Raw genomic sequence first — 23069 nt, 5'->3', positions numbered from 1 at the left:
TTGGTGAAGCAACCAGCATAATCAAAGACCCCACTCACCCAGGACATTCTCTCTTCCATCAGGTAGAAGATACAGGTGCCTGAGGGCATGTACAACCAGACTTAAGGACAGCTTCTATCCCACAGTGATAAGACTATTGAATGGTTCCCTTATACAATGAGATGGACTATAACCTCACGTCACTTGTTGTGACCTTACACCTTATTGCACTGCACTTTCTCTGTAGCTGTGACACTTTACTCTGTACTGTTACAGTTTTTACCTGGACTACATCAACACAGTGTACTAAATTGACCTGGATGATCTGTTTGTAAGACAAGCTTTTCACTGTACCTTTGTACAAGTGACAATAATAAACCAATACCAAATTGCTTTTGAGTACTGATGAGATCAGTTTAAGGCAATGTATTTTTATAGGAATATGACAGGATAAAACCACACTTCCTCACACCTGTTCTGCAATTATATCATTGCTGCTTTGCTCCAAACTCTAGTGACCTGCCTTGGTTCATACCCATTAATAACCTCACCAAATAATTATCAACCTCAGTTTTTCCAAAGCTTCAAATTGACTTTGCCTTTGGGCAAAGTCAATGCAACTGGGTCTTCTAAATGCAGTATTGTCATATATAGATGGTACTGATTGATTAGTAGCAACCAAGTAGTTAAATGCTGACTAAGATGAAAGCAGTAATGAACCAGTTAAACTTCTGGTCAGTGGTCAAATCAAAATTTTTATTCCACAAGCATTGTCCTCATTCATCATTAGCTGAGAAAAAAAAACATTAAAAGATGTAGAATGAACCACTTGAAGCAGATATTTTATTTTTAATACTCGTCCCCACAAAATACACAAAAGTTTAAATTTGCAAGACAATAGATATTTAGGCAAACAGTTTGCTAATGTGACTTTCAAATAGACTAGGATATACTTTAATTATATATTTCATAAGGCTCTTGGTGATATTTCCATCATTGACAAAACATTTTTCAGCACAGTTATTTTTCCTTTTACAGAGAGCACTTATAAAGCTTCAAGTGGGAGCCAAGTGTTATTAAGCACATGTTTATTAAAGCACATAATTCAATTAACACAATTTAAAGACCACCACTTTTACCATGCAAGCATTTCACTCTTGCACCCACTCTTTCAAAATACTCCACAAATGAAAAAATTAGAACACAGAATTATTGGTGTGTGGATTAAAATTCAGGAATGACAATTTATTGGATGCAAACTTATTCAAATTAGTTTGTGTAACCTCATAGTAATGAATTCCTTAATGTTTAAAAAGCTGAACAATTTAACTTTGAAAAATAGATCTTTTACAAATCTAAGTGGAATGCTAAATGGAAGATCATTGTAGAATTCCTAAAGGTCTAATTTACTGAAATCTGATATCTATGTCTTTGAAAGTCTGCAGCAAGGTGCAAGGTGTTTCAGTCTCTAGGTTCAAATGCATGAAGAATAATTAATCAGTCCTTGAAGAGATTCAGTCACAGAAACCTGAAGATGCAACCAGAGGAAATTTACAGCCCCAGTACACTAACATTCTAAAGTAATATTCAACATGGAGAACACATTTTGTAGTTATTGTTGGTAGAACTATTACCATGATTCTTGCTCACATAAATAGAAAATGATTAGCAGTTTTAGAACATCCATTGTTTTCTATCATCTCCATTTGCAGATTGTAAAAAATTACATTTGCTTTCAACTAAAGAATGGAAAATTCAGCATACAAATTTTAATATTCACCAATGATTGGGGGTAAAGGAAAAGATAGCAATTTAATTTTTTCCAGAGAAAACCTTAATCCCAAAAAGGGACATGCAAACCAAAATTTGGAGATTTCACTGAAATGACTTAATTATGGCTGGCAGTAATATGACAAATCATTTTCCTCTAATTTCAATCTGTTGTCTTATAGTATTTTTCTGGATATTTAAGGGATAAAGTTCAAAAACAGTCCATTGCTATAATGAAGATACTAAGAAAAATTACACTTTGTTCAAGTTTCTCCCATTACCTGTCCCAACAAATAAGATCAAAGCAAACTCCTGCAACACTGGACCATATTTACCATCTTTTGAATTGAGGGTCATGGGGAGAGAAAGAATAAAAATGATTTTGAGGCCAAGATCAATTGAGCCATCATATTACTGAATGACACAACAGGCTCAAGAGGCCTATCACCAGCACCACAATAGAGAAATCACTTAGTTCAAGCTACTTATTTAATGTTGAAATTCCTCAGAGGTTCCCTTCCCCACATAAAAGTTAGTGCAAAATCTTCCCTACTTCAGTTCACTGACAAAATACAGTTTGTTTGCTTGTAGCAGCAACACTGTCAGGCAGCTGGTCATTTACTAGTAGTGAAGGCAATGGTTTTAGTTTTAATTCCACTCTGGTTACAATGGACCAGAGAACTTGCCCACTCCTTTCTCACAAATAAAGGTAAAGTGAGTCCATGCATAGAACTTTGTTCCCAGTTGCATGTGGCAAACAATTGTTGAATACTCCTTACAAAATTCAGTTCTGTTGGCTTTAGTCACTGGAATTGCAGCATTATACAATATTCCACATTTGAACATGCAACAGAGGAAGAGTTTCTACTGCAGTATCCCACCAGATCTGAGAGTTTGTTGCTTGTACAGACACCAATGCATGCACCAATCTTGCCCAACTTCAAACTGAAACAACAATGTCAACAGAGCAACTGAAATCAAGATTAATGCAAGAGAAATTAGAAGAAATGTAAAACTGAACCAAGTACTTATTGGAGCAGAAACAAGTTAATATTGGGATAATAGATCCTTGAAGGACTAATAAAAGATTAGGCCTTTGTCTGACCAAAGCAGAAAATGAGATTAAAGATAAAAACCTGGGAAGGTCAAGAGCCTGGTAATAATTTCCTTACATTTCTCAAAATAACCATGAATTTCAGTAAGTAGTTGTAATTTTGACAGTTAATTCTGTACAGTTTAAGTCACTTTGCTAACCAGATGTAGATGGCATGCATATACAGAAGTTCAAAGCTGGGAGACATCCACCTTAAAATCTACAATCAAATAGACTTGTTTTCTATTCGTGCAAACGGTAGAGGATTCAATCAATAACATTGTTCTTTAAACTGACCCAAAACCAAAAGTAATACATTTTAGAAGTTTTGCAGATTTCCATAAATATGAATTTAAAAACCACACTGATCCCTTAATATATTACTTATTGCTCTTTTTGGGGGAAAAAAAAAAAGAGCCTCTCATCTACCAGTTGAACTAAGGCAGATTCATCAAAAGTTGGTCATGATAACACAAAGAACAAAAACATTTGTTTATGCTTAGGTAATTTATAGATGTTGTTTCTAGATTGAGCAAATATTTTTAATTAATAGCTAGAACCTACATCAGCAGGAGTTCTTTGCATCAAAGTACGTGGAATAGAGAACACTAAATCTTGAAAGGATCTCACTAAGAATATAGCTAGCTTTTGGTTTTATGCATATATTGTAAGGCAAAAAAAGTGTTCTTAAATAGCACAGTACATTTTGTACATGTTGGTGGTTTCCTTTAATGACTGAAAATACTCTCAAAACAATAAGGAAATGCAACATAATGTACCATTTATTCAGTGAAAAGGACCAGCTCTTCAAGTGAAGCTTCTTTTTAAAAAAAAGTAAAGAAATAAGTTCACATTTGGGAAATCTGTGATTCTCCATTTCAGTTTTTAATCTGTGTATCCTTTCAAATATAAAAAGGTTGTGTGGTAAAAGGGAGATGTACAACACAACAGTGGAGGCAATTTTTTTTTTAAATTAAAAATTGAATTTATGCTACAATTTTAAATCCAGATGTAATAAATGTCTTTCCAACACTCCAACTTCCTGAAACAAACAACATGTACAAATTCATGGCAGTTGTATGAAGTTCTTAGATAATTCTTTAAAATTAAGAAATGGCCCATGAAACGATGGGAATCTCCTCAGGAGAGTTCCTGAACTTTATGCAGGAATGCATGTCACATGGCAAGAGTGCACCACCAGGTGAGAGGACATGATCATTCCAGATTTTGCACAGTCTGAGTGGAAAAAATAATTGCAATTGTTCTTGGTAGTACTAACAGATATTCTCAAATGAAGGTAAATTAACAGATGTAAACCCTCGACACAAGGAACAGTATTTCCATCCTTTTCTTTCACTGCTAGCAGAAAGAAATTAGGGAAAACTGGTAGTAATTTTAAATAAACTGTAATAGAATAGTTAGCACCATGACCAAAGTTGGACCTTTCCTGCTAATGAAAAATCAAAACTGTAGATGTTGGAACTCTGGAATTAAGAGAAAATGCTGGAAACACCCAAGTTAGGAACCATCTATGGAAGGAGAAACAAAAAGAAACATTTCTGGTTAGAGGCTTTGTAGAAACTGTTCTAATGAAGGCTCTGACTTGATACCTTAACTATCTCTTTCCACATATGCTTCCTGACTTGCTGAGTGTTTCCAGCATTTTGTTTTTATTTCATTTTCCCCAGTGCTTTTATAGCCTTCTTACCAGCATTCAGTGAGAAATACAATTCTTCCTCCTGGGTGCAAATATAGCTAAGCAAATGGCCAGGCTTTCTGGAGCCAGTGGAAGCATATTGGCCTTGACTTTGCTAAAGAGACATTTTCATGACACCTACTGACAAAGACGAGTTAAACCAGCAACTCAGCCATAAACACAAGACAATACTGCAGCCTTGCTCAAGACTTGAGGATGTTCACCCAGTGAACATAAGATTACCGATCTGGGATGCCACTGACTGCCAGTACCAAAGTGAATAAAACAGCCATTTACTGTTCCTGAAATCCCACAAAATATGACCAGCTGCCTTGCAATCAATTACTCTTGATTTGCAGAAATTGTGTTATATATTCAAATAAATTCTCATTATGTAACAGTTCAAACTATCACACACCAGTTTGGTCCATAAAAGTGCATTAAAAATTGGACTTTCAGGATCAGGAAAAAGTGTTGTGAACACAATGAATTTGTACAAGGTCCATTTGTTACAAGCACACAAAATTAAATAATTAAACTCCATTTACAGCCTGGTAATAAGTGTATGCAAATCTGATTCAATAATTGGATTTGTAGAATCAAAAGGATTGTCTTCAACCATCAGATTCAGATTAAAGTAATAACATGCTAAAATATGGTCATCTGGTTTAAAAATCATTCTCCAAGTCATGGCTTCTCAATTTACCTTCCAAAATGATTCCAAAAGATTTAACCAAACATTAATGTTTATATTAACATTAACTCACAAACAAGATTATGCAAGTCAAATGTTCAAGTTGATTTTGTTTTTTCAATAGTGCTTGAACTGATGATCTTCAGTAAAAGGAAAAGGTTGGCATTTTCAAAAATTGTATTGTACAAATGTAAAGCTTTCAGGACTGATGGCATAAATACAGCTTTAAGTAATGTAAAATGACATCAAGACAATTATAAAGTTTAAAATTATGAAAAAGTCTCAGCTGAGCTTCAAAAGAAGCCAGCTCCAGTGAGGTAAGTATTAGCTTCTAGAATGAGTGCTTTTACATAGACTGATATTGTATAATAGAGAGTAAGAAAATCCAGTGTGCTGAAGATTGTATCTGATAGTGCAAACCCCAACATGGATGGAATAAAGCCACGGCCATATTCAACCATCCAAGTCCCTGCACTCCAGCGAACAGATGTGGCTTCACCAACAGAATGGACTATCGTGTCACCTGTGGGAATAAATTATATGCATGAGTTTTTTCCCTCCCCCAAACTGGTATCCAAACCAAACATGAAATGCAAATGATCCTCCATTTGAAACAAGGGATCAGGAAATTTTTACAACAGTTAATTCCTGACATTAACCCGATCAGGCTGTGACTCACTCTGGGTTATCCATGGCACATGAATGGACAGCAGGTAAACACACTAACTGAGCTCTGACAAAACTTGCATTTTTTGCCCGTGTGAGAAGGCAACAATGAGGGCATCTTTGTGTAGTCTACATGGCTTTTAAAGCAAGGCTTTAGACAAGGTCTCACATGGTAGGCTGGTCAAAAAGGTGAAGTCCCAAGGGAACCAAAGTGATCAGGAAATAAACAATAATAGTTGGCAAGCATTTGTGTGACTTGAATGCTGTTAGCAGTAGGGTTGCACAGGACAGTATTCAGTCCCTTGTTTTTTTCTAATATCATTTAGACTTAAATATAGGGGTCATTGTGAAGCTGCCTGAGATGATACAACAATTGGCTGTGGTTGACAGGGAGGAGGAAAGCCCTAGACTGCAGGAAGATAGGGATTGGTCAGCTGGGCAAAAAAAAATGGGTGGTAAATAGAGTTTCATCCAACAACAAAAAAAGTCATACATTTGGGGAGGTGCAATAAGGCAAGAAAATATAACAAGAGCAATACAAGTCGCTGGCAGAAACAAAAGCATCTTGGAGTATATGTCAACACATTAATGAAAGATAGCTTTATTAGCAGAGGCATAGAACACAAGAGTAGGGAAATTGTGCTAGAACTGTATACAATACTAGTTACACCACAACAAGTACTGTGTTAAGTTCTGGTCAATACATTAGAAAGAAAGACTGGTCAACACATTGGAAATAAAGACATGCTTATGCAGACTTAAGATGCCATGATTAGAAAATTGTAACTGAAGAAAGATTAGATAAGTGGGGACTGTTTTCTTGAGAACAGAGGCTAAGGGAATAATAGAGTATAAAATAATGAAGCACCTCCATAATGTAGGAATTAACTATTGCTCCCTGGTTTTTGACCATCCTGCTTAGGGAACAAATTTAAAATAACTGATAGAAAGATGCAATGGCATTGGAGAGGATGCAGAGGAGATTTACCAAGATGTTGCACTTCAGTTATGAGGAAAGACTAGGGAAACTAGGTCTGTTTTCCCAGGAGTGGAGGTGGTTAAGAGGACATGATTAAGAAATAAAAAATGGAGTATAGAAAGGGTAGACTGCAGGAAAATATTTCCTCATATCAGAGGCAGATAAAACTACATGAAGTAGCTTTAGAGTAAGGGGCGAGAGATCTTGAGGGGATCCAGTCTCTACCCATACAGTGATGAGTAACTGCTAGAGAGAGTAGGGACGCAGATTTGCTGACAGTATTTAAGTGTCTAGACAAACATGAATTGCCTAGATATTGAATTCTATGGGCTAGGTGCTGGAAGATGGGATTAATATGCATGGGGCAACAAACAATCTGCTGTAAGAACTCAGCAGGTCAAGCAGCACCTGTGGGAGGAAAAGAATTGTCAATGTTTTGGATTGAAATCCTGCATCAGGACCAAGAGTGGAGAGGTAAAATGACCAGTACAAAGAGAAGGGGAGTGGCAAGAAAGGATTCCAAGGCGATTGGTGAACTGAGGAGGGGTGCAAGATGACAGGCAGGTAGTGCCTGGTAGGGGAGGTCAGCAGGGGTGGTGAATGATGACTAATTAGACAACTTTTTCAATGTGCTTAAACATGCACAAACTGACCCATTTCTGTAACATACAATTCTAGGGCAATTACAAGGAACATAGAATCACAATGATCTGTACACTATTAAAATTGCAGTATCAGGCTTTTGTACATTGATCAGATCTTCTGATTAGCCCTCCCAGTCCTGGAGTATCTACCCTCCTCAGCTGTTCCTGGAGACTCAGCACCCCTTCTAATTTTTTAAGCAAATTACCACGATTAAAGATAAAACTGTAGAGTAGTAATATTTAAGAGCTATTCTACAATTTTGTCTGTTTTGACCACAACTCAACTACATTATTTTTTTCTAAGTTCAAGTTCATCTGTCATCTCAGTAGGGCCTTAATGATAAAGGCACAGCAAGAAACCTGTAGGAACATGTTCATGCTAGTAAATAGAACAATTGTTATGAAAGATTAAAAGGTGAGATTCCACATTTACCAACATCTCAAAAAACAAAGTATACAAACTAACCTGGGTAAAATATTTCACTTTTGGTTGTCCCTTCTTTCCATTGTTGAAAAGTCCCTGAAATAACTGTATCTGACACTTCAGCCCAATATCGTCCTAGAATTTCAAGTTTAAATAATTTAAATATATTCATAATATAATACGACTATGCAAGTCTGCTTGTAACAAATGGCAAGCTCAATCCACTTTCAAACACAAAAAAGTGAAATTCAAAATTTTCTTTTATATGAAAAGGAAAAGTTTCCTATGCATTATTCAGTGGCAATAAGTGAATGTTACGACTTTTCTTTATAACTTATTCACTGACTAATAATAATGGAATGAAAGAACTATCTACAATCCAGACCATGGGTTAATATGAGCTTTGATAAAACTAATTTAGAAATTGATTCAGATTGATGGTTATTTAATTGGCTTGAGGAAAAATAATTCTGTTAGCATTGCCAAACAAAAGACTAACTGCATTAAAAGGAAAAATGAAGACCTTTCTGGGTTTAGGGAAGTATTCTTTTCACTAGAAAAATTAACCCAAAACATTAACCTATTTCTCTCTCCTCAGAGCAGCTAAGTACATCCAGGATTTTCTAATGTTTATTTTAATTTCTAAAATCTACAGCATTGCATTTTTGTTTAAGTATTTGGAAATGGGCTTCCAAGAGACTCAGGATTGATTCCAGGTCAGGGCACTAAGGTAATGAAAATATTTTAAATACAGGTCCAGACAAGTGGCATGCCAATGATCTACACTAGAGCACTTTGTAAGACAAGATATTTATTTATTAATATGTCTCACCTAAACTGATATAGTAATAAAAGGGGAGGAATGAGACTTTAAATAAAGACAGTCATTGAGAGACATAATATTGATGAGGAACCACAGGCTTGCTGAACTAAACTAGGGATGAATTAAGGTATAGACATCACTCTTTCCAATGAACAAAACATGGCAGCCAACCTAGAAGATAACAAGAGATGCACCTGTGATTTCTATACTTGACTAAGTGGGTGGGTTAGTAGCAGATAGCTGAAGTGGGGGGGGGGGGGGGGGGGGGGGGGTGGGTGGAGAGAAAAGAGGTGTGGGAGAACCTGGGGATGTTATAGAGATTGACATGGTTAGTACAAATGATAGGGTCTAGATGACATTGACAAAGTAGTCAGTAGTGAAGGTAGGTGGTGAGAGGACAAGTTTGAGGAGAGGATTATTAGTACAGAAAAGCTAGCCACACTCTTTAGAATGCTCCTAGAGTAGTGGATGGTTTTAGCAGGGGTAAATTAAACCAGATACAACAGCTTAATGAACTTTTTATATGCACTGAAAAGGACAAAATGAAGGGGTGGCACAAGTTAGAAGCATCTAATGGCAAAAATGCTTCATGCCTTTAAGGAAAAAGGTGGGAAAAATTTAAGGCCACTATTAAAAGCAATTAGTTGACAGAACTCAGACATTTATCATCAGCATTCTAGAGTAGCAGGTTGTTTAATCATGATCTTCCACAAAATCTTAGCCCTATGCCCAAGGTGCGGCAAGTATCACATTATTCAGAAAGTCAAGAACAAAAAAAAGAGAAAACACGAAATTTTACACCAGTCTCATCCAAATTTGAGCAAAAAGATCTCGTCTCCAATAGGAGTGTATATGTGATCTAATACAAGATTGTTACAAATCTTATTGTACATTGTAACAAATGTTACAAGATTGATTTTTAGCTTTGGAAAGCTCCAAATTATGTGAAATAAAACATTTCATTAAAAAGATGGCATTTGGAAAGAAATGAAGCAAAAAGGCCTGAGGAAAAAGTTTAGAGTAGAAGCTCCAATTAGAGACAGCATTTACACAAGTACAATGGCCTTGTTTCAACAGCAGTTACACTGGAACTATAAAATTAAATCCCAAAGCAAATCCTAAAGGCAATTCATCTTTTTCCTCCAAGTAGCATTTGAACTTGACAGGAGTATCTGTGATTTTTGCATTTTTAGTTTATGCACACACCTTTCTCTCGTTTCCACTCTAGCTCAAGCTCCACCACCACCACCACCCCCCCCCCCCAAAAAAAAAACTGGTTTTACTGTTTTTATATACAAAGATCAATTTCTCTGTAATTAAAAAATTCATAATAGAAGGATAAACTACAAATCCAATACTGATTTCCCATTATTGAACAGACTACAGTTGGAAACATTTTAAAGCTTTACATAATGTAATTGAGCAATTATATCATACCTGAGTGTCCTCCAGTGTCCACTGCTGTTCCAAAAAGCAGCACATATTCAGTTAAGGATGCATGCAAAAGACACATGGAACCCATCCAGCCACCAGCATTCACGAAAATCCATTGGAGGTCCTCGTCTGGGAGTATGTGACCAGGGTACATTTTCCTTAATTCAACCACAATCTTGGTGAATGCCTGCTCATGATTGAGACCTGAAACAATATCATTTTATATCACTGAATCATATTGTTGCATAATAAATCTTATTCAGTAAAGGAATTAAAATCACTTCTAGTTACCATGCATAACTCTGCAAAACATCACTGGTACAATATTGTAACTATAAATAATGAATACACCCATGGATATCAACAGGTGATGCAGCACACTGCAAATCAGCAGCAAATTATGTGCAGCATAAAAGTTCACACTACCCATTATTGAAATTTTAATCACTCTAGATATTCATTCAACTATGGAACAATTAGATATGCAGTATTTCTGTTAATGTTACTTCTCATTTTTTTAAAGTTTATTACAATTCCATAATGTAGTATAGTAAAAAAAAAAATCGCTACTTAACAGCTGTTATGTTCTTAATCTGATATTGATCAAGCATTGAGGAATTAACCAAGATTGATGAAGGCAGGGCTGTGTTCTAAGTAGTCTTTAGCAAGGCATTTCACAAGGTCCCATGTGGTAGGCTCGTCCAGAAGGTTAAAGCACATGAGATCCAAGGTGAGCTGGCCAATTGGATCCAAAATTGGCTTGGTGATAGAAGGCAGCTGGAAGGATGTTTTTCTGATTGGAATTCTGTAACCAACTGTATACTGCAGGGATCAGTGCTGAGACTGATACATTAACAACAGGGATCTGAATACTGCAGGTATGATTAGTAAGTTTGTGGATGACATGAAGGTTGGTGGCATTGTGGATAGTGAGGAAGGTTTATAGCTACAGCAGGATATAGATCAGATGGAAAGTTGGCCGGAGCGTTGGCAGATGGAATTTAATCACATGTGAGAGGTGATGCATTTTCAGAAGCCAAAAAGGGGTAGGGCATACAGTATGTGATGGGACACCAAACACTGTTGATGAACAGAGGGACCTTTGGGCATAATGAGGCATACGGAGAAATACAAAATTATAAGAGACATAGGTATTCTTTCTCCTCTCCCCCCCCCCCCCCCCCCCCCCCCCCCCCCCACGGCAGGGGTATCAAAAAAAAAATGAGAGCATAGGTACAAGGTGAGGAGTTTTAAAAGCAGATCTTAGAATTAGATACAATTATTTTAAGAAACAATTAGACAAGCACTTGAACATGCAAGGCATAGAACACATACAGATCTAATGCAAGCAAATAGGATCAGCGAAGATGGGCAAAAGGGCCAGTATGGATGTGGAGGGCCAAAGGGCCCATTTCTGTGCTATACACTGAGTGTATTGCAAAATTCCAACTCTATTAGCTGAACAGACAACCCAATGTCAGTGTCCTCTGTCATGCCGATACCCACAGCAGAGGCCAAATCAGCTCCATAGACTGGTTATAGACCCAGATATCCAACAAAGATTCTGGAAGTAAGCCCCGTAACAGCAAGGGATTTCCAGTAAAAGAGAGGAAAATGTTTAGATGTTTTTTTAAAGTTGCACTGAAATAAAAAATAATATCCTCTCTAATTTATGGGAACACTTTATGTGCCATTGTTCAAACAGAAAAGTGGGCAACAGTGGAAAATGCACAGATGAGAGCAGTGAGCCATTTTCTTGAACCATTATTCAAGTAATGGCATTGCTTCATAATGACTCTGGGTACAAGAAATGATTTCAAGAAACACCCAAAGGAGTGTTGCTGAAATGAGTGGATGATTCCCATTTAGGAGTCACATCCAACTAATTAAACACTAAATAAATTGGAACAGGACATTGCCAAGGTCAATTTCAGCACAGCAAATGAGATTTAAAATCCTTAGCTTTGAATGGAAAGTCTGTGCTGTGGATGAGCATAGGGATTTGAGTCTAGTTATGCAAGACAATAATGATAAAGTGGCTGAAGAGCTCAGAATAAGTTTTTAATCCTAGTATAGAATATAAAAAGCCAAAGTGTGGTGTGGAGTGATTGTAAAGTAACAACTCGTAGGTTCTTAATGTTACAAATTTATGTTGTCACAAAGCACCAAATCCATTGGCAGAACAGGGAGACCTATTTCAGTGTGTCCACTCCTAGGCAACTTCCCAGCATTCTTATGCACATGTATAGTATTAGATTCCACATAAGGAAATAGAGGCATTGTAGAAAATATACAAAGAACAATTTACTGTTGGGGGTGGTGATCAGCCTGTGTCTTGGCCATCTAGAAGTTTAATAAAACTACTTAAGAGCCAGAAATATTTAACCAGATTATTAACCATTGTTTGTAGAACAGAGGGACTTAGAGTACAAGCATACTTCCCAGGGTGGAAGGTGTTTGGTGTGCTGGCTTTCACCTGTCAGGGCATTGAGTCTGGAAGTTGGATGTTATACTGCAGTTGTACAAGATGTAGGGCGAGGCCACAACTGGAGTATTGTGTACAGTTTTGGTCACCCTTTTAGAGGAAAGACATCATTAAGCTGGAAAGAAGATTTACAGGAATGCTGCCAAGACAAAGGTCTAAGTTATAGGGAGAGATTGGACAGGCTGGAACTTTATTCCTTAGAGTGCAAGAGACCAAGTGTTTACCTTATAGAGGTTTATAAAATCACGAGGGGCATAGATAGGGTAAATGCACACATTCCCCCCCCCCCCCCAAAGGACAAGGGAATCAAAAACTAGAAATCTAAGGTAAGACGTGAAAAATGTAAAAGATTTAAGAGACTTTAGTGGAAACTTCTTCACAAAGAGAGTGATATGTATAAAGAATGAACTGCCAAAGGAAGTGGTTGAGGAAAGTACAACAGCATTTAAAAGACTCTTGGCCAGGTTCATAGATAGGAAAGGTTTAGAGGGATATGGGCCAAATATGACTAGCTTAAATGGGCATCTTTGTCAGCATGGACAAGTTGGGCTGAAGGACCTGTTTCCATGCTGTGTCACTATGACTCTAACAATATGCAACCAAATATCAAGGATTGGCTTAGAAAAAGCACCCTTCATTAAAAACACATTAGTGATCCAACAGAGTTTCCACAAAAAGTTGACAGTTTTAAAATTAGTTTCAAATAAAAACAAAGTGCTGGAAACACTCAAGTCAGAGAGCACCTATGGAAAGAGAAACAGACTCAACATTTCATGTTGCTAAAGGGTCTTCCACCTGAAACATTAACCATCTTCCTGCAACTGCTGCCTGACCTGCCGAGTGTTTACAGCAATTTCTATTTCAGATTTCCAGTATCCTGCAGCTATTTCTTTGATTTTCAAAATTAGTTTGATTTTGGGAAAAAAAGCAAATCAAAGGGCTGGTCACTGACTTCAGGAAGTGGGTTGGTACACTTGCTCTTGTCTACATCAATAGTGCTGAGATCAAGAGAGTTGAGAGCTTCAAGTTCCAAGGAGTGAACATCACCAGTAGCCTGTCCTGCTCCAACCATGTAGACACCATGGCCAAGAAAACTCACCAGCACCTCTACTTCCTCAGGAGGCTAAAGAAGTTCGGCACATCCCCTTTGAGGCTCACAGTTTTTATTGATGCACCACAGAAAGCATCCTATCTGGACGCATCACGGTTTGATGTGGCAACTGCAGAGAGTTGTGGACATGACTCAGCACATCGCAGAAACCAGCCTCCCCTCCATGGACTGTCTATACTTTGCTGTCTCGGTGAAGCAGCCAGCATAATGAAAGACCCCACCCACTCCGGACATTGTTCTCCCATCAGGCAGAAGATACAAAAGCCTGAAAGCACGTACCACCAGGCTCAAGGACAGCTTCTATCCTGCTGTTATAAGACGATTAAATGGTTCCCTAGTATGATAAGGTGGAGTTTTGACCTCAATCTACCTCATTACAACCTTGCATCTTATTGTCAACATGCACTGCACTTTTCTGAAGCTGTGACACTTTATTCTGCATTCTGTATTGTTTTTATCTTGTACTACTTCAATGCACTGCGTAATGAATTGATCTGTATGAATGGTATGCAAGACAAGTTTTTCCACTGCACCTCCATACATGTGACAATATTCCAATTCGTCAAACTGCATTAATGGGATTTAAATTTGCCGAGTCATCTGGTATAATGCACTGGTTACTTCCCAAAGGCTATGTTACTGTCATTATTTAACTTTGTAGCTATGGTTTACAACTGAAATGTAGGATGCTGCAGAGTTGAGAAACACACAGTAGCTACTTTAGATCAGACTAGATAAGGCAAGCACTCTTCAAAGGTCATAAAACTTTTCTTGATAAATGGGCACCAGCAATTCAAGAACTAGATCTCCATTCGGTAGATTTCCTGAATTCAATTTGTCACATTAGAGCTTGAATACACTACTGTTTGATGAATTTGATAAAACTCATGACAAGCATAATGAATGCCACATGATTTCTCCTCAGTGCGTCAGGAAATGAGATTATCAGAACTGGCACTGGGTGTGCAAACTTGGAAGTATATTTTCCCCAAAAATTATGTTCCCATTCTGGTTTGCATCTTTCATAACTATTCCAATAACATCCCTGTGGAATATTCCTTATGTCACAGGAGGTCGTCATTTCTGTCCATTGAGTCTAGACCAGCTCTCAGAGCAATTCTTTTCACTCACTAATTTTCCCCCTAACATATTCTCCTCTATTCCCAAATATTCCATAGTGATCAGGGACAGCATTTGAAGATCAACTCAACACGTTCCCCATTTCATATCAAAGACTAAAATTAATACAGAAATACAATTTAACATTTATAATCCACTTTAGTGTGGCTAGACTGCCTTATTTAGCTTTAGGGAAATCTCCCAGTGATTCACGTGCAGCAAACCATTCCATCCCACACCCTCCCTGACAAAGGGAGAATGACCACTTCATCAGTATGTATATATTTTAAACACTTGCATAATTAAATATTAGGAAATGTTAGCAAATATGTATAAGTTTTGAGGGAGGTTTTGGTAGTTAATATGCAACATCAACCAAACAGCACTTCCCTTGGTGCCATACAAGAATGAGCCTGGGGTTGTTTCCTTCAAATGACATGACACCACTGTCAAATGGGAGGAGGGAAGGAATGACACCAGCAGTTTTCCCATAAACAGGTAGGCTTTATCTATTGAGTGTAAAACAATATTATATTCCACATTTTGAATGTAATGCATCTTCTATTTGAGGCAGCTGTCAAACTAAAACCCCATGAAGTGATGCATGACAGATACCAAAATGAGCAAGGAAGCAAAATTTAACTGCATAAAGTTTAATCTGATGTGTGACAGACAGCATTTTGTAGCATGAGCTGTGTCAACCATCATGGGATCCAGGGAGAGATAGCAAACTGGATTTATAATTGCCTCAACGATAGAAAGCAGAGAGTCATGGTTGAAGGTTGTGTTTCAGACTGGAGACCTGTGACCAGTGGTGTACCACAGGGGTCAGTGCTGGGACCCTTGTTATTCATTATTTATAAAAACGATTTAGATGCAAATGTACAAAGCATGATGAGTTAGTTTGCAAATGATACTAAAATATGTGGTATCGGAGACAGTGAAGGTGGTTATCAAAAATTACAGAGGGATCTTGATCAGCTAGGTAAATGGGCTGTGGATTGGCAAATGCCTTTCAATTCAGACAAGTGTGGTGTTGTGTTTTGGGAAGTCAAACCAGGGTAGGATTTGTACAGTGGTAACACCCCAGAGAGCGTTGTGGAACAGAGGGACCTAGGAGTATAAATACATAGTTCACTGAAAGTGGCGTCACAGGTAGACAGGGAGAAGGCAGCTTTTGGCATGCTGGCCTTCATCTGTCGGGACACTGAGTATTGCAGTTGTACAAGATGTTGGTGACACCTCACTTGGAATTTTGTGTACAGTTTTGGCTACCTTGTCACAGGAAAGACATCATTAAAGAAAGAGCGCAGAGATGATTTGTGAGGATGCTGCCAGGACGAGGGCCTGAGCTTACAGGGACAGATTGGCAGGCTAGGACTTTATTCTTGGAACAAAGGAGATTGAGGGGTGACCATTTAGAAGTGTATAAAATTATGAGGGGTATTGATAGGGTAAACACACATAGCCCCCCCACCCCAGGGGAGAGTGACAAAAAGCTAGAGGGCATAGGTTTAAGGTGAGAGGCAAAAGATTTAAGGGACCTGAGGGGCAACTTCCTCACGCAGAGGGTGGTACGTATATGGAATGAGCTGCCAGAGAAAGTGGTTGAGGCAGGTACAGTAACAACATTTAAAAGACATTCGGATAAGTACATGGATCGGATGGGTTTGCAGGGATATGGACCAAACGCAGGCACATGGGACTAGTTTGGTGGGCACCATGGTCAGCATGGATGAGTTGAGTGGCAGGGCCTGTTTCCATGCTGTATCACTGACTGTTGGGAAGCCCTCTTGAAGGATATGCACATGGTGAGCAGATTGTAATGTCAACCAGCTTGCCACATTAGCATAACAATGCTTCCACAGTTGATGTTAATGATGTAGATAATATTTTATCTCTATCATTAACATCAATTTAATGCTAAACAAGAGATTAGGTATTTAGTAGCAGGAAAGCTTTTCACTTTCAATGTGCAGCTGCTGTGCAAACACAACAGCACACATTAATCAATGCTGCGTATGCAGACAGGCGTGCATGCCACATGAAAAGGACATGAGAAGTACCTTGTGCTGAACAGTTTGTAACATCCCTTATACAACACTGTTCCATACACACCAAAAGTAATTACTTTGTTTAATGGGAATAAAATAGTATTTTGAAGGGAACAATGCCTATCAAACTTTAAGTTGATACTGGCTACAAAAATTGCAATAGCCATAAGATTTTAAAACTAAAATAAATTGAACATTGGAACCACATCATACTAATACCAAAAATGTTGCTTTGCTTCCAAAGAAAATGCAAATTTACTCATTTTCTTTATCACACAGATTTGATGCAAGGACCGAACGTGTTAGGACAGATTCATTAAAAGGTAATAAATGTTGGTTTCTTAGTGAAATATCAATCCTCTGGTCCCAATTTTGCAGGAGGACAGTGTCAAAAACTTAGAAGCAGGGCACAGTGTCAAGCTAAAAACATGGATTTAAATGAGGAATTAAATGTAGTAGGATGTCCCATGGCATTCAACAGATGCACTATTGGTGAAGCATTCACACCAAACAAGAAGGGTTAGATAGATCTTAGAGCAGGATAAAATATCGGCACATCGCGGGCAAAGGGTCTGTACTGTGCTGTAATATTCTATGTTCTATTAGCAGATAACCAAAGAGCTGGATTTTAAGGAGTGTATCAGACAGGCAGAAAAGTAGACAAGACTTGGGGAAGGAATTCCAAAGGCTACAGCCAAACTGAAAGCACAGGTGCCAAAGACAGTGATTGTACTCACTGATGTGCATGAGATCTGAGGCTTACAGAAATGAGAGAGGTGAGGACATTTGAAGAATTGAAACACAATGAGAATTTTAAAACTGAGATGTTGTTAGACTGGGAGCCAATGTAGATCAATAAGAAGGATGATGAGCAAACTAGATCTGGTGTGAGTAAGGATAAAGATAGTTCTTGAGAAATTAGTGTATATGGAAATAAGGTTGCAAGAGATTAAAACTAGCCAGGACAGCACTGGAGTCCTCTTGTCTCAAGACAACAAAAGCATGAGCAAGTCTAACCAGACAAGCCAGAAGCAAAAACTGGAAGTGTTCTGGAGATGGGAGTGGACATAATTTGTAAATTGCTGCTCCTTCAGACTTGTTGCCAGATGCAACACAATCAATCAGGCAGGGGTCAGGAAATGTGGTAGTCAGATAAACAGAGTGCCTGCAAACACAAATACAGAACCTGCCTTTGTATTTAGCTGAAGGGGAACATATAGATGAGCAACAGGAAGTTCAGAATAGGTCCCGAGGAAACAGTGTAGGAGTGGAAGCAAAGCCACTGTAAATGACACACTGGCTCTTAATGGAAAGGCAGAAAGAGACCAGGCAAGGGCAGAGATACCCAGCTGGACAGAGGGGCACTGGAGAAGGATAGTACAGTCAGAAGGGACTTGCAGAAGTGACTGCACTTTACATCTAGAAGACTTTTCTAATTCTTCACTTATGTTAATTCACTTAGTGATACAGGAGGCTACCATTTCACCCCATGTGTTTACATGGGCTCCAGCAGAACAATTGCATTAGTCCACTTCTTCTCACATGCCTATCAATTTTCTTTTTGATTCTTTTTCCATTTACCTACATCAATGGGAAATTTACTGTAGCCAATTCAGTTAGCAACATACGTTTGGAAGATGGGAAGAAAACAGACCACCTGGGGAATCCCATGCAGTCACAGAACTAATGCCACGCAGACAGCACTCAAGGTCAGGACCGAACCCTGAACCTGGGTCCCAGGAACTACAAGGCCCTAGTTGCTGTGCCATTCTGCTATTCATTGCTAAATATTGACTCAGAGCAAATATTCCATTCTCCACACACAGATGTCCATATACTTTAGTGGCTTTTGCACAGCAGATTGCTGTGAACCAAACAGTGCAGCACCTTCTACAAAATATCTGTGCAAACAGGGCAGCCACCCGTGTCATCCCTTAATCAGATTAAAGAACTTTTCATGGGTAACACACAGATAGAAATAGGAAGTCCAAGACAGAACAGTGAATTGAATATATCAGGTACAGATAGCCAGCAATAATAAACCTGATCCTGAACTCCCTGTTGGAAGTTACTGTCCAGTGTCAATGTACATACTATTAGCAACAGCATTGTTTTGGAAACAATGCTTCCTTGCCTTTGTCCCCTCTTTCAGGTTTAAATAAATTGAGTAAAAACTTGGTGGCTGGTTTGACTGAAAGGTTGATCAAAGTGAAGTAATTTGCACAAATCCAAATTCCAGGAACCCAAATAACCTAACCGAGAAGTAATAATTCACTTGCACTTCCAAGATACCGTACTGCATTCAGTGCTCACAATGTAGCCTCCTTTACAATGGAGAAACCAAATGCAAATCGGGTGATTGTTTCACAGAGCATCCTGAACTCAGTCTACAGGAATGACCCTGGGCTTCAGATTGCCTGCTACCTTAGTTCTCCATTCCACATTCACCTATCTGCTTGCACACCCCTACCTAACCACAAGTTTGAGGAACAACACTACCTTCCATCTAGGCATGTTGCAGCCTTCTAGATTCATTACTTCAATATTTCACTTTCTGTTTGTCTCAGAACTGTCCATTTCTATTGCAAGTCTTCTATCTGTGATATTGGAGCAAAATACAAAGTGCTGGAAGAACTCAACAGGTCAGGTAGTATCTATGGAGAGAAATCAGGACTGATTAGGGTCTTGGCCCTTATCGTTGACTATCCATTTCCCTCCATAGATGCTGCCTGACCCACTGAGTTCCTCCAGCATTTTGCACGTTGCTCCAGATTTCCAGCATCTGCAGTCTTTTGTATCGCTACTTATGATATTGGTTGAGTTCTTCTCCTCTATTGGTATTGTCTGACCTAGTAGACATGGCCCTCAATCCTGCTTTCAGCAACACAAGATCTTTATTAGTCACACGTACATCGAAACACGGTGAAATGCATCTTTTGCATAGAGTGTTCGGGGGGAGGGGGGGCAACCCACAAGTGTCACCACACTTCCAATGCCAACATAGCATGCCCACAACTTCCTAACCCATACATCTTTGGAATGTGGGAGGAAACCCAAGCACCTGGAGGAAACCCACACAGACACAGGAGAACATACAAACTCCTTACAGACAGTCACTGGCACTGTAATAGTGTTACACTGACCACTACACTACCATGCCTGCCCAACATAGACAAAGAAGCATAATTACCATCTAAAAGTCACCATTCACCCTTTTGACCTAGCCTCACACTTTCACAACTATACCCCTTGTTCTATGCATCTCTCCCACCTCCTCCACAGCAATTTAAAACTATGTGTCTTTTTCTTTGTTCCAAGTCTCAGACCCAAAACATTAACTGCATCTCTCTCCAAAAGACATTGTCTCACCTGCTTAGCGTTTCCACCATATTTCCAAGCCCTAAGACCACTTAAATAAAACTTTTGATAAATTTAAATTACAGTATTAGCACTTGATCGCAAGCGACTCTTGATAAACTACCATTCAAGACCTTTGCAGGTCAGCATTGCTTGTACTTCAGTGATGAGAACTATACAATATTAAACTGGGATGCTTTCATAGCGCCGCCTTGGGCACGACGTTGACAGTCAGGAATTGGTTGCAGTATTAACTAAACGAAGAGATCAAGCAGAATCTAGTGCTAACTGCAGCTCTAATACATGGGGCTTTACACATCACACCTCAGACCTTCAGCAATTCTCTCTTAACTCCAGACTCATGTCCAAATGCAGGCTCACGATGCACTAATAGCACCAGCCGAGTGCACTCGTACAGTTGCGGAGTGAATGGGGCCTGCCACAGGTACTCGCCTCCCCAAACACATGCACGCCACCGCTGCAGCCATTCGGCTCCTGTGCCAGCGCTGCGGCCTGCACCGTTGCAACCTACCGGCGTACTGGCGCGCCAACCGCGCCAGCTCCTGCCCGTCGAACACGTGCTGCTTGCTGCCCATCCAGGCACCGACCATCCAGAACCCTAACCCGACCGCCGTCACCAAGACGACGACCCAGCACAGCGCACGCTTCATGGCCACCCTGCCGCGACCTCCCGCGCCTCACCGGACCACAACCACCGCGGAATCCAACTGCCCAGTCACACCACCGTCGACAGCCGGCTATTGATAACGGCGCACAAATCAACCCTCTCTTTGACCGATAGCTCGATCCGCCTATCGGAGCTCTCCGGCGTGACCGGCCGCCGAACCACCAATCAGCGCGGTGGCCAGGCAGTGACGTACGCTCCGCCGGGCGAAGCTCCGCCCAGGTTGGAGGACTGCAGTGCAGGCCGACTAAAACTAGGTGCAGTAATAAATGAACAGCAACGAAGAGCAGTGACAACTAACTGCAAATAATGCTTCCAGGAAAAGATGTTTTAAAGAAAACTGCTTCTTGATGTTAAAAAAATAATGTTAATATATTCAATGAGATCATCCACCCGCCTTGCCTCTTTCCATGCTTTTGGCTAGTAAAGATCTATTGCCAAACCCTAATCTTCTGCTGAAGGAGTTTGTAGAGTATATCAATAATTTAAACGAAAACAAAAAAAAACTGCAGTTGTTGGGAATCTTAGATAGTATCAAAAGATGTTAGAAATACTTGGCAGGTCAGGCAGCATGTACAGGGACAGAACTGATGAAATGTCATCAATGTAAAATGGAGACCTCTCTGTAGATATTGCCTGACCAACTGAGTTTTTTTTCCCCCAGCATTCTCTGTTGTTTTATAATTTAATTTAATTGTAGGGATTATGATTAAGTGTCGAGCCAATGACAAAATTGGCAGTGTGGTTAATAGTGAGAAAGTCCAAGGTGGGAAACAGATGATCTCTCAAGCGAAAGCAGCAACAGCCGTGACACCATGGAAGGCTCTGCTGTGCAAGAGGGGAAGATAAAGACTAGGAAAGATATAGTGGTAGGGACTTGATTTTAAGGGGCGCAGAGAGGCATTTCTGTGGCTGCAAAGGAGAAGCCACGATAGTATATTTCCTCCCTGGTGCAAGGGTGGAGGATGTCTTGGAATGGCTGCGGGACATTCTGAAGGGGGAGTGTGAACAACCAGAGATCATAGTATGCATCAATACAGAAAAAGAGGTGAGGTCCTGAAACATGAAAATAAATAATTAGAAACCGAATTAAAAAGCAGGACCTCAGAGGTAGTAATCTCAGGATTACTTCCTATGCCATGTGCTAGTGAGAATAGTTCAGGTACATGTGTGGCTAAAAAAGCACGAGGATTTAGATTCCTGAGACATTGTGGCTGGTTCTTTGGAAGGTGGGACCTGTACAAGCAGATTGGTTAATCTGGGCAGGACTAATATCTTTGGAGGGGCACTTACTTGGGCTGTTGGGGTAGATTTAAACTAGAATGGCAGGAGGACAGGAAATTGAACAAGGAGACTGAGGAGGGAAAACAAGGATATAAATGAAAGATTGGAAGGTAAAAGGCAAGGTTGGAAGATAGAGAAATCAGGGGCAAAGAAGAAACAGGGCCATAGTGTGAAATACTGCTAAGATAACTAAGAATATGAAGGCATTGTACCTCAATGCATAAAGCATTCACAAAATTTAACTGCACAAATAGATGTAAATAGATTGATATAGATGTGATCATGGAGACATTGCTGCAGGGTGACCAGGGTTGGGAAATGACCAACCAGGCCTATGCAACATACAGGAAAGACAAGCAAGAAAGGAAAGGAGATGTAGTAGTGTTATTAGTAGAAGAGGCTATCAATTCAATAGTGAGGAAAAATATTAGCTCCGAGAACCTTGATGAGGAATGGGTGGAGGTGAGGAACACCAAAGGGCAGAAAATGTCAGTGAGCATTATAAATAGACCCGCAAACAGTAAATGATGTAAGGGATGGCATGAAACGGGAAATTAAGATCAGATAAGATTTCTTTATTGGTGACATGTACATCGAAACACACAGTGAAATGCATCTTTTTGTGTAAAGTGTTCTGGGGGCAGCCCGCAAGTGTCACCACGCTTCCGGCGCCAACATAGCATGCCCACAACTTCCTAACCCGTATGTCTTTGGAAAGTGGGAGGAAACCAGAGCACGATGTATACATGAGAGTACAACTACAATAATGGGT

The 23069-nt window shown here is 39.4% G+C and overlaps 1 protein-coding gene across 1 annotated transcript; it reads right to left on the bottom strand.

Annotated features, from left to right (window-relative positions):
- Positions 1 to 800: 800 nt before the first annotated feature.
- sigmar1 (sigma non-opioid intracellular receptor 1) lies at positions 801 to 21131 on the bottom strand. Its single transcript, XM_052010191.1, has 4 exons — positions 20861 to 21131; positions 10206 to 10406; positions 7988 to 8080; positions 801 to 5755 (listed from the first exon to the last, which is right to left on the bottom strand). Exons 1-4 carry the CDS (start codon positions 20997 to 20999, stop codon positions 5526 to 5528), a joined length of 663 nt encoding a protein of 220 aa, XP_051866151.1. The 5' UTR covers positions 21000 to 21131; the 3' UTR covers positions 801 to 5525.
- Positions 21132 to 23069: the final 1938 nt, after the last annotated feature.

The sequence above is a fragment of the Pristis pectinata genome, chromosome 2 (genome assembly GCF_009764475.1).
Source record: "Pristis pectinata isolate sPriPec2 chromosome 2, sPriPec2.1.pri, whole genome shotgun sequence".
In the NCBI taxonomy this organism is placed as follows: domain Eukaryota; kingdom Metazoa; phylum Chordata; class Chondrichthyes; order Rhinopristiformes; family Pristidae; genus Pristis; species Pristis pectinata.
The sequence above is the reverse complement of the archived record's forward strand: the minus strand, read 5'-3'. Positions and strand labels throughout refer to the sequence as shown.

What these genes read in the sequence shown, in the direction of transcription:
- sigmar1 (XM_052010191.1), bottom strand. Translation starts at nt 20,999, where the DNA reads ATGAAGCGTGCGCTGTGCTGGGTCGTCGTCTTGGTGACGGCGGTCGGG. An exon ending in GTTGGCGCGCCAGTACGCCG is followed by an intron (nt 10,407 to 20,860) that starts GTAGGTTGCAAC and finishes ATATTGTTTCAG; the next exon opens with GTCTCAATCATGAGCAGGCA. An exon ending in AAGTGAAATATTTTACCCAG is followed by an intron (nt 5,756 to 7,987) that starts GTTAGTTTGTAT and finishes TTATTCCCACAG; the next exon opens with GTGACACGATAGTCCATTCT.